This window comes from Rhincodon typus, chromosome 5 (genome assembly GCF_021869965.1).
Source record: "Rhincodon typus isolate 14 chromosome 5, sRhiTyp1.1, whole genome shotgun sequence".
NCBI lineage: Eukaryota > Metazoa > Chordata > Chondrichthyes > Orectolobiformes > Rhincodontidae > Rhincodon > Rhincodon typus.
Genome location: NC_063336.1, coordinates 64543086 through 64556191, shown reverse-complemented (window position 1 = coordinate 64556191; position 13106 = coordinate 64543086). Strand labels below are relative to the sequence as shown.

The following is a 13106-nucleotide window of genomic DNA, read 5'->3' as shown; positions in this document are numbered from 1 at the left end:
TGAGGTGTAAATTGGATTTTCAGGCTAAACAATGGTTCCAAACAGCTGTCTCTGTCTGTGTAATTTTCCCAGAGCATAGCCCAGCTGCCTTTTTTTAAACTTGTAAAAGTTATTTGCAAAGTCCAGGATTTTGGTCCAATATTTCAAAATATGGGGATCTTTGCTCAACCCCACATATCACCCTTTTGATACGCTACATCCTAGAGTATCATTCTGGGTGAGCAAAAACTCATCGAGACCGGAACCCCAAACTCATACATCTCCTCCCTTAATGGACAGTGCATTGTCCCCTGAAAGGAAAACACAAGGTAGCATTAGGGAAAGTTAAAACATGCAGGCACAGCCCACAGTGTATATATAGGACACTAGATTTAAACCTTAAATACACTTTACACACATTTGTCTTTACACAGGATAAACGAAGTACATCCCCATCAAAGGTCACCTCCAAGAACACAAAAGTCCCCTCCATGAACTCAATTTTCACACACATACACACTTCCAGCCTGTTGTACGCTCTCTCTAGAGTTGGGTCTGTGGGCTTGATACTGTGCCCTCCAATTGATTCCCGCTTTGCTTTGTGCCCCCTAATGTGTTTGGTGTGTATGTGCCGATTTGAATTTGTGTTCCCCAAATTCTAGCCTGTGGAACCTTTTGGAACATCTCCAGCTGTCGCTCTGTCTCCTGTGGGCATGATTTCAGTAAGTGAGTCTTCATTTTAAACTTTAGTTTAAGGGAGGTAGTGGCCCAGTGACCCCACTCCCCCTCAGAGTACCAAACTGTACCTTGGTCCCCCAGGACGCCCATCTAGTGAAATGTCTCCCTTACCAATGGGGCCTACCCGTTCTCCTTCTGTTAGGGCAACAGTGGGACAACAATCCCCATCAGCTTATGGATATATCCTGGACTAAAATCCTCTGAAGACATCTGGGAGCAGATACGGTGGGTGGGCCCTTCCTGCAAAAATGCCATCCCCTATTCCCAATTCCTTTGCCTCCACCATATCTGCTCCCAGGATGAGGCATTCCACTCCCGTACATCTCAGATGTCCTCGTTTTTCAAGGACCGCAACTTCCCCACCTCAGTGGTCGAGAACGCCCTCGACCGTGTCTCCCGCATTTCCCGCAACTCATCCCTCACACCCCCTCCCCGCAATAACAACCAAAACAGAATCCCCCTCGTTCTCATGTACCACCCCACCAACCTCCGGATCCAACGCATCATCCTCCGACACTTCCGCCATCTGCAATCCGACCCCACCACCAAAGACATTTTTCCCTTCCCACTCTTATCTGCTTTCCGGAGGGACCACTCTCTCCGGGACTCCCTTGTCCGCTCCACACTCCCCTCCAGCCCCACCACACCTGGCACATTTCCCTGCAACCGCAGGAAGTGCTACACCTGCCCCTACACCTCCCCCCTCACCCCCACCCCAGGCCCCAAGAAGACTTTACACATCAAGCAGATGTTCACCTGCACATCTGCTAATGTGGTATACTGCATCCACTGTTCCCGTTGTGGCCTCCTCTACATCTGGGAAACCAAGTGGAGGCTTGGGGACCGTTTTGCAGAACACCTACGCTCGGTTGGCACTAAACAACTGTACCTCCCAGTCGCGAACCATTTCAACTTCCCCTCCCATTCCTCAGACGCCATGTCCATCCTGGGCCTCCTGCAGTGCCACAACGATGCTACCTGAAGGTTGCAGGAACAGCAACTCATATTCCGCTTGGGAACCCTGCAGCCTAATGGTATCAATGTGGACTTCACAAGCTTCAAAATCTCCCCTCCCCCTAACGCATCCCAAAACCAGCCCAGCTCATCCCTGCCTCCCTAACCTGTCCTTCCTCCCACCTATCCCCTCCTCCCACCTCAAGCCCCACCCCCACCTCCTACCTACTAACCTCATCCCGCCACCTTGACCTGTCCGTCCTCCCTGGACTGACCTATCTCCTTCCCACCTACACTCACCTTTACTGGCTCCATTCCCACCTCTTTGACCTGTCTGTCGCCTCTCCACCTATCTTCTCCTCTATCCATCTTCTATCCGCCTCCCCCTCTCTCCCTATTTATTTCAGAACCTCCTTCCCCTCCCCCATTTCTGAAGAAGGGTCTAGGCCCGAAACGTCAGCCTTTCTGCTCCTCTGATGCTGCTTGGCCTGCTGTGTTCATCCAGCTCTACACCTTGTTATCTCAGATTCTCCAGCATCTGCACTTCCTACTATCTCAGGAAGGGAAAGGAGATCGGTCAGACTTATCGATCGAGAGAAAAGTTCCCACAGACGCCTCTGAGTCAAGGATGCCGCAAACACTCCATACCGAGAGCAGCCCTCACAACCACCAAACACCATCAACTAGCCACGAACCTCCACTCGATGTCTGGAGATGACTGAAAGCACCCAGAGCCATAAGACACTGACCGGGGAACACCAGCAACTTCCAACACCATCCAAGGCAATAACCTGCTCACAAGGCCCACCAAATAAGGAAAGAAACCAAGGTACTCATCATCAGGTCCAACGTGTCTAATTGCATCAGTGGACACCACGAGACTGACAGTTATCAGCACTCATGGCCCTCCATAGAGGCCCAGCTACAGCAAGAGATTACATGCAAGGGGCAAGTCAATATTGCGTTCCACTCCAGGAGTAAGCCTAAGGTCATTGAGACCCTCTAACCCAGCTTGGCTAGACTAAGATAGGGGAAGGTGGGGTTTGGGGCAAACAATATAGAACATCCCTGAGGAAGGGAAGCAGGTTAGGACTTTGAGTTAGCAAGTAATCTCTCTCTCTCTCTGTGTCAGCCAATAGGTTACAACCAATAACTGTAACAATTAAACCCATTGTATCAAGTCTTACCTGTAAAGCTTAACTGGGGGCCAGGCTTAACTGTGAGACAGGTCTCAGTCAGTAATAGTTGGGTTTGATATTCACTATAATCAATGTGCTTGTTTTTCAATAAAACCAGAGTTTTATTTGCCTCTGAAGCATCTACTTCTTGTGTTTCCCACCACACCACATTCCACTATGTAAGCCCAGTCTCAGAACCAAGGAACTAGTGAACAATAAACCAGGCAGCGCTCCTTATACCTATGCCAATTCAGGGCCCTTCTCTATTCCAGTCACTTTCAGAGAGGCAGAAGACTTTCTGTCTACACCTGGAGAACATTACCTTTCAACTGTTCAAGGCATCTCTGACTCCTCCCTGTTCGCTCAAGCAGTCTGCAGACATGGAAATGCAACCAGGTGCCTTGCCCCCTGTAGTCCAGCTGGAATTTAAACAGAACCTAGTTATTGTAACCACTGTCAATTGTTGTAAAAAGAAAATCTGGTTCACTACTATTTTTCAGAGAAGGAAATCTGCCATCTTCATCCGGTCTGATCCTCCTGTGAATTTTGGTAAACCTTAAACCATCCTCTGGACATTTAAGGATGGACATCAAATTTTGTCCTAGCCAATGATGTTCACATACTATGAACAAATTTTTAAAGAACCTATTGCAGTACAAAAGTCATTGGGGCAAAGATGTCACATTGCTCTGCAAGCACCTAGATGGTTTGCTGGATCTGGCTGTCTACGATGATTACGAATCTCTCAAAAAGAGGAAGCTAAGCTCTCATATTAAATAGTCCCCATGTATCTGATGGACAATGCATCGTGTAGCCATTGGCAATAACTGAGTAGGCATCTTTATCTTCCAGGCATACATTGACCCATAGACAAACGTGAATCAGTACAGAAAGCAGTCTATAGTACCCTCAGCTTAATAGGTCACCTGAGGTCATCAGACCACTTTGTAGCATTTCTACCGGTCAGGAGATGACTCTAGAACTACTGAGCCCCTCATGAAGTTCTACCCAGGTTGGCTTGGTTTGATGGGACAGACTCCTTCAGCCACAATGGGGGAAGAGGTCATCACTCCTCATCTAAGCAACCTGGAGGAGAACCTGCAGAAAGGCATCACTGAATGCTGTGCCAACCAAGGTTCATCATGCAGCCAATTCTCCAAAAACCTTCTTCCAAAGGGGTTCAAAGGATTCTGTCTTTGTGGAAGGAACAGTTTAACAGAGTGTTGCCACTGAGCTGCCTTCTCCATCCATCTTCCTAACTACCCAGCTTGATCCTGCCTCCAGTCCCCATACCGGGACCTTGGGCCTTGCATAAAATTCATGCTCACGATTTTCAATCAAAACTTTGAAAATGTATGGGTTTATCCATCTAAATCCAAATATCTAAATCTGACAACTGATATAAAAGTCATGGAAAAAAGTAGTTTCAGAAGAGCATGTACAAGATGATCGCTTGGACTGGCCTTCCCTCCAAACCCCATTGTTTAGAATCCTTGAAGTGGAAACTGAATTGCACACATCTAATGTGTGAGCTAGTGTTTTATTCCTCAGAGTTGGACAAATATTTAACTCTTCTGGATGAGAGGAAGCTAATAATATGAACCCTATTGCCTAAGTAGGTGGAAGAAAAGTGACATATTTTATTACCCTTTATCTCTTCAGTATAATTGACATTGATATAAATGTTCATATCAATGGTCTTAAATTTTGTTGTTTTCTTCAATGTAAAATTTAATAAAATTAAAGTATTTTATAAGAAACTAAAATAATTTACATTCTGATATTGTGAAATGTAGTTTTGAATGAGAACGTATGTCAACACAAGTTAATATTGGTATTTAATTGTGGGCCAAAGCAATTATTGTGAGAACCTTCGTTCCCTTAACAACCCATTCATTGATACTGTTTGCCATTAGCCTTATGCTTAATTGACATTTTGAACGTAAAGCGCATTGTCAAAAAATCATTTGTGCAGGAACATTTTGTAGTATAGGCAATAATGTCTAACTTCTTGCTCTAAGTAAATATTTGTGAAGGGCTAACACTGTTGTTCATAAATAGTCGAGAATGTTCTCTAATGACCAGTACTGGCTGTTGAGCCCAGTTGTTTGTTCCTTGAGTGGTGAATCTTAATTGCCTCGCTTGTATTCAGTCTCTATCTTACAATGTTTGTGACTAAAATCTGATTCACAGAACAAATTGTTTCAAAGATAGAACAACATCATATATTTAAACAATTAATTATTTTAAGGAGGCAGGCTCTGATCATGATGGGAGGCAATAAGATTGGATATACCTATGGTAAGTGTAGAGTTTTATTTCTGACCCATGAAATTTAGTCATACATATTTAAATTTGCTAGAAATTATACATAAAAAACTGCAGATGATTATATTATTATTGTAAGACTTCATAATTTTAATTTTCAAATAGGTATGCATGTCATTTGTACTATAAGTATTGCTATTGCTATTGCTATTTAATATAGTTGTAACAAAATCAAGCAAAAGGTCATTGTTTCTTATAATTAACACGAACCTTTGTCAAATTTCTGCTTTTCCTCTAAATCAGAATCATTACATACACCTTGTGATAATGAATGTGTTAATGCATTTGTAGATGTTTACTTTCCTTCTTTATTGATTAAGCTTATTCATGCAATGAAATTATGGTCATTGAGAATGTCATGTTGTGTATGTTCCAATGCTTGTATATGTTATTTTGTGTCCTATGTGTAGTTCATATTTGTAAATGTGGGACATGCAGTCATTCATACAAATATATGAATGTGTGAATTAGGAGCAGAAATAGACCATTTGGCCTCTTCAGCCTGCTTCTCCATTGAATAAGACAATGGCTGATCTGTTTGTGTTTTGAATTCCACTTTCTCATCTACCCTGATAAGCTTTTTATTCACTTGAACAAGATTCCTTTAACACAAATCTATCCACTTATTCAATGACCCTGCTTCTACCGCCTTCTGATGCAGAATGTTCCAAAGTCATTGAGGAAAAACATTTCTCTTTTTCTGTGTCCTAAAAAGGCAATTCCAAATTTTTAAACAGTGCCCCCTAGCTTTGGAGTTCAGAATTGGGGTGAACATCTAAGTATTGTGTATGCAGTATATTTGTGTATATACCTGTTGTTAGGGTGTATATGTACTTAGATGTGCATATGTTTGTGTGTGTCAGTTACATATGTAAACATGTATACATGGTATGCATGCATGTGGTGCATACATAGCTGTATACTGTCTGTATAAATATGGATTTTTGGTGTAAATGTATGAACTCTCATGTGTTCAGCTATTGTAAAATTATAGCTCAAATTTTATTCACCTCCCATCCTAATATCTTACCTCCCAAACCCAACGTCCGCCCCCCACCCATTATCCCCACTATGGCCAGCAAAAATGGAACATCTAAGGGTTTGCAGAGGTACTCAAATGAGAGCAGTGTATTAGATTCCAGATTCATGCTGCACATGCATTTTAATACGTGCATTTTAGATAGCAAGAGCCTTGAGCATCCCATATTGTAGGTATTCACATCATTTTAGTCACTCGTTTATTGCTAATTAGGTCAGCCAGAAAAATCACAATATATCCTATTGGAATTCACATTGCCTATGTGATAATACTATAGCTTAAAATGAATTTTTTTTTGAAGAGAGGTTTTAAGGCAGAGGTAACAAGCTGTCTATTGAAAGCCTGTAAAGTAAACAGCTTGTGAGGCTTTGGTTTCTTTTTTAAAAATAGGAAAACAGAAGCAGCCTGAATGGGTGGGACAAGCTCCCACAAAACCAGGATTTTTAGTTTTAGTTTACAGTAGCAGTTGCTGGGTCTTGAAGCTGGGTGGAAGCTGTAGCACCTCTCTCCCTGCTACTCACTGTCTGTGAGTTATCTCTTAATGTTTTTCCTCCTGGACTGGAGAATTGCCTGTGAGACAATCTATTTTTCTGAACTTGCCTTTGTCACAGGTGTTTATGGGATGTTGTTATATTAAAAGTTAATTAGTAGTAGTTAATAGACCTATTATTTTGTTAAGCATGTTGATAGAGTTTCAGTTAAACCGATTCTTTTATATTTATTTTCACTGTACTTTAACTGTAGTGTAAAAATAAAGTGTGTTTTGCTTAATGTTGAGTAGTTTGACCAATCAAATTGCATCTGCAATGCAACATCTTATACTTGCCTTTAAAATAATAAAAGTTAAGGTCTAGGCTATCTTCTTAATATATTTTGAGGGGGTGTTTGTCTGGTCAATAACACCTGATCCTGAAATTCTCAGCTCATTATTGTTCTTCTATTCTGATTTTTCCTTATGCAGACTAATTTTGAATTAGCATCCCCTCACCTTATCTGAGAACCATTTAATAATCCTGCAAGACAATTAATTTCAGCTAATCACTAATCAAAATCATCTTACCAGAATTTGCTATGCTACAGTGAGCAACACAGGTTTTGACATTGCTTCAGTGTTGACCATTCTGTTCACCATTTTTAAAAGCCAGCTCTGAGTACAGAAAGTATTAATTTCGTCACTCAGTCTCTTTGTTATATCCTGTGATCAAGCTCCTTCCATTTTGAGCTGTTTCTGTAACTTATCAAAAACATTAAAATACAGGTTGATTTTGTAATTTTATTTGTTTATCTGCTTAAACGGCTGATCCATATATATGTTTCATACAGAATTCCATGTGACTGCATTCTAAACACTGGATATAGATAAATCATATTGTACGCAAGTTACCTTTACTGTTACTGATAGTGATCTGTTCTGTGCTGAGTGATTCAGTCAGGTTTGTAATAGGTACATTCCAATTAACCTTTGTAGCTAATTAATGAAAAAAAATCAATTATTCTATGGAGCCACATCTGAAAATGTGACAGTGCCTTTCATAAGAAAGGAGATAAAAACCTTAGATACATTTGAGCTGAAGTTTTAGATTGCAGTGCTAAAGAGGTGTAATACTGCCACAATGATTCCAATTTGATTATGTAAGAAAATATAAGGATTGCTAAACACCCCATTTTTTGAGATATGATTTTGGTCATTCTCAAATCCTATATTTGCTCCTTACTATATAACAATAGTGGGAAGTCAGTTTACCATTTTTTAGTTGATACCCCAGCGCTTGCAGCCCACTTAATTGGCTCCACATTGACAAACATTCAATCACCGACGCTCAGTAGCAGCAGTGTATAACATCAAAGGACACACTGCAGAAATTCCCAAGCCTCCTTAGTCAGCACCTTTCAAACCCATGACCTTTGTTTTGTTCATCAACGGGATGAGGGTATCACTGGCTAGGCAGCATTTATTGCCCATCCCTAATTGTTATTGTCACTAATTGAATGTTATCTGGGTCTCTGGATTATACAGTCCAGCGATAATACTAGGTTATTGCCTCCCACTTCCATCTAGAAGGACAGGGGCAGTGAATACACGGAAACACCACAATGGGCATGTTTCCCTCCAAGCCACTCGCCATCCTGACTCAGAAATATATTGCTTTTCTTTCAGCGTTACTGGGTCAACATCCTGAACTCCCTGCTCATGTGATCCAAACATAAATTAAGAAATTTCATAAGTTCGTGCAAGTTAAACAATGATTTTGAATTGTTAAGAGAAATCAACATCAAAATAACCATGCAATTATATTGTAACTAATTCCTATTAGGTATTACGAATTTCTACATAATGTGAAGAGCTCAGTATTAGTTTTGAACAAAATCTTTGAATAGAAACAATATAATTAAAAGCTTCAGGTAAACATTTGGTTAATATTAATGTTTTGAACTCAAAGTTAAGTTACATTGCTCAACATGTGGGACTCCATATCAACTATAATCCATGTAAAATTTCAGTGTAAAAGTTTGTGTGTTGAACTTAATCTAGGGTTTTATAAATAATTTGACAATGAAGATGAAGGAGGAGACTTAGTGCAAGTATTCAAATTACCTTGAAAATAGAAGATTGTTCAATTTGAGAAGTTGGCTTCCCAAGTATTTGTTGGTTAAGAAAATCAAAAAGTGCAATCTTTATTGCAACCTAAATAATAAAATGCAATAACTCAGTGTTTGAATTAAACTTCATGATAGAAAAATAATACATGGATAAATATTCATCTATTTAATTTATTTTAAATAATGAATCATTTATTACTCTACGATACACATTGTCATATCAAACTGTACTTCATTGCAACATTTTCTACAGATTATCAACATCACATATGGGAATGATTAGGAATTAAACAATTATCAATGTGTACTTCAAAAAGAAAGGATTTTCACAAATATGTTTATAAACTAAAAAGGTAAGTTAATCCACATATATATTGCTGTAACTATACTTTCTGTAGAATTATAAAATATCCTTGGCTGTTAAAATACAATTTTACATCTTGGATAATTAAATCTCTAATTTCTTCATCATTTCGTGGGACTTGGGCATTGCAGGTGAAGCCAGCATTTGTTGCCATCTCCAAATGCCCTTGAACTGAATGATTTACACAGCCATTGCAGAGGGCAGTTACTGGTGTTAGTTTGGAGTTACATGTAGGCCAACAGGGTAAGGGTAACAGCTTTCCTTCTTAAAAGTGTCATGGTCAGGTTTATATTCCAAGTTTATCAAATAGGTTTAAACTCCACCAGCTGCCACTGGTGGCATTGAACATATGTTCCCAGATCACCAACCTCAGCCTCTGAATTACTAGTCCAGTGAAACACATTTATGCTGATAAGTTGCTCAGTTACAGCACATCAGTATAGTGGTTCCAAAGGGTATTGTTTAATGTTCCAGCATCCTTAGTTCTTTGTCAATCACCTTTCCTCTATCATAAGGTTAGAGGATATTTGTTGATGATGCAGTGTAGAATGAATTAGGGCTGATTAGGAAGCTGGTTTTTTAAATGTGAAACTCATGTTTCACTGATTTGCTGGAGTTTTTTGTAGAGATATGGTCCACATGGACTTTCAAAAGGCTTTCTATATGGTGCCATAACAGACTCAGCACAGTTACAGGAAACATGACAGGAAACAGAATAGTTCTGTCAATGGATGTTGTCAAGACCAAAAAAAAATTTTGTAGCAGAGCATCCCAGAGGTCAGTACTGGGACTCTTGCATTCCTGATAAATATTAGTGATTTGGATCTTAATGTGCAGGGGACAATTTAAAGGTTTGCAGATGACACAACACTTGGAAACATTGTAAACTATGATGTAGATGATGTTGAACCTCAAAAGGTCATTGACATGTTGAAGAATTGGGCAGATAGCTGGAAGTTGAGTGGGCAGATAGTGGAGAAGTATGACACGGTGCAATTGAAAGAGCTTGACACTTGGGAAAGTGCACTGATGTTCGAGACATGCTATTCCTGAAATCATCACAGAAGTTGAGCCTTTAAATCAAATTATTCAAGATTCTGAATTTTCCTGTCAGATGAACTCAGGTTAACAGAAAATACTAACCAAGTTTCTGTACTTAACAAAAAACTACTATTTATTACAAAGAAATCAATTTTAACCACAGGCAAACAAAATTAAGTTCTCAATGTAGAATTCTACTAGCTGAAACTCCACACTCCTTCTTAAACCCCTACACAGACAAACAAACAAACATGGATGTTAGGGGTGGAAGGAAAGACCACTGCGGAAGCACATTTCAATAACACCAGTCTCAAAGAATCAATGAATTCACCTTTTCGCTTCCCAAGCATTTTAGACCTCCAAACTTCTTGTTTGTTCCAAATTCTTTACTGCAGGCTCGGTGTACAGTTCCTCAGTGACTAGTTAGAGACAACAGCTTGCAACAAATGGTGGGAGTGAATAGCTAGGCCTCTTTCAAGTTTCACTTACTTCACTGCAGAAAGTGACAGACTCTTTCTTTGTTGCAGTCTGCAGGTTTCTGCTTGTGTGTTTCAAACATATTCTCTGTTCACCTGCCCAGGAACATGTTGACAGGCTAATGATCCCTGGCCTCCACAACTGGTCCTGATAGGTTTGTGCAATCAGCTGTCTGTCTCTGAGTGAAGCTTGCACAGCGCACATCCATGGTGATGTAACACTTTAGCCATTTTCCCCTGAACAGCATCAACAAACCAATCAAGTAAACACAACTGTTAATGAATTCCACTAACTTTTCTTCAAAAATTCCACTAATTCTTTCCACAGTCCTTGGTTTAAAGCTGTCCTTTATCCATTTTTGTTCACAATACAAAATGAAGAAAAACAAAAAGAGTGAAGAAATTTCTCCTCATCCTAATCATAAATGGGCGACATCCAAGAACTATAAATACAACCAATTATACTGTTTCTCTACAACGTTCTTGATCAAACCAAATAATGATCTATTTTTAGCGTAAAATCAATAATTCAAGTAGAATTGATTCACTTTTAGCCATGTAGTCTTGAGTATGGTGTTTGAAATAAAATCAAACACATTTTGGAAAAGGTAACCCTTCAGATTGTCATACTTTACTTCATAATCTCAAAAGTACTTTTAATTTATGTAAATGTGACATTTTGAATATTTTAGCAGGTTAGAGTCAATATTGGAATTAAAAAACATTATTCTGTTTTGCACCTCTTCTAAATTAGGTTGATGTCATGAAGCGTGGCAACAGCAAAGTATGGAATTCAATGAAGACTTCAAACTAGACTGAGAAATCAAATACAGATGAGCTTTTGAAAGGAAATGCAATGGACACAAATCTCTCTGAGGCAACAGAAACTGTTCAATGCTGTTATGAATTTGTAAATGGATCTTGCCCTAAAGCAGCCCGATCAAATGGCCTTCGGTTTACAATGTATATATTTATGCTGCTAATAATTGTCTGTACTCTTATTGGTAACATGTTACTCATTATTTCAATTTTGCATTTCAAACAGCTTCACATATCCACCAATTATCTTATTCTTTCTTTGGCTACTGCTGACTTTCTGTTGGGCTGTTTGGTTATGCCTTACAGCATGGTGAGATCCGTAGAAATGTGTTGGTATTTTGGACAATTGTTTTGCAAGATTCATTCCAGCTCTGATATAATGCTCAGCACAGCTTCAATATTACATTTGTGTTTTATCTCTGTTGACCGTTACTATGCAGTGTGTGACCCACTGAGATACAAAATAAGAATTACTTTCTCCTCAGTGCAGATGATGATCATCGTCAGTTGGGCTGTTTCAGCTATTTTTGCTTTTGGTGTAATATTTTTAAAATTAAATTTAAAAGGAATGGATGAAGTTTACAACAATAACTTTGCTTATTATGGAAACTGCATACTTATATTCAGTGAAATATCAGGGCTGGTTGCATCAATGGTTTCCTTTTACATCCCAGGAATTACCATGCTGTGTATTTATTCTAAGATTTATTTTGTGGCAAAGAAACAGGTCAGAAATATAAACAAAATAGCAAGTCAAATTCAAAATATCAAAAATAGCAAAACTAGATTTGCACAAAATAATGAAAGAAAAGCTGCCAAAACCCTAGTTCTGGTTATGGGTGTATTTTTGATTTGTTGGTCTCCATTTTTTATTTGCAATACAATAGGTGGTTTTGTCAATTATTCAATCCCTCCTGTTTTGATCGATGCTTTTGTTTGGTTTGGTTACTTGAATTCTATGCTTAATCCTATAATCTATGGCTTCTTCTTTTCCTGGTTTAGAAAAGCTGTAAAAATAATTTGCAAGGGCCAAATATTTCAACCTGTTTCTTCGAGAATGGACCTGTCCTGTGACTAAAGTACACATGAAAAGGAGACAGTGGGTACAGTAGACAAGGGACTTGTCAATTTGACGTGTTGCCACTGGTATTGTTTGAATACATGTGTAATTGCTATAAATATGAACTTGGGTGACCTGATATTGTGACATGTCCATCCTTGAACCAGTCCAAAATCTGAACCTTACTCCAGGCTGCCAATTAGTTGTATGCAGTGTATAGTTAAACCATTACAACTTCCTGTTTTCACAAAAATGCAATTAAAAATTGGGAGATTTAAAGAACAAAAAACATCTCCTTAAGGACCATTGTTCATTCTGCTCAGCATCCAGTTTTCAACGTTGTGTTTTAAGCACACATTCCACCCATTTATACTTACAAATTGCATCCAGGTACTAAGGATATTTTAGGACTTAGACTTGCATACTTAATGTGGCTCCCACCAATTCAGGTGAATCCAAGAGCTATAAAGTAAAGGTTATAAAGGTGGCCAGAAAAACAACAGCATGTAGGATTAGAGCAGGGAACAAG

The 13106-nt window shown here is 39.2% G+C and overlaps 1 protein-coding gene across 1 annotated transcript; it reads left to right on the top strand.

Moving 5' to 3' along the window:
- The first annotated feature begins 11523 nt into the window (after positions 1-11523).
- LOC109920636 (trace amine-associated receptor 1-like) lies at positions 11524-12628 on the top strand. The gene has a single exon (XM_020520676.2). The coding sequence runs from the start codon at positions 11555-11557 to the stop codon at positions 12593-12595; it is 1041 nt and encodes a 346-aa protein (XP_020376265.1). The 5' UTR covers positions 11524-11554; the 3' UTR covers positions 12596-12628.
- Positions 12629-13106: the final 478 nt, after the last annotated feature.

What these genes read in the sequence shown, in the direction of transcription:
- LOC109920636 (XM_020520676.2), top strand. Translation starts at nt 11,555, where the DNA reads ATGGACACAAATCTCTCTGAGGCAACAGAAACTGTTCAATGCTGTTAT.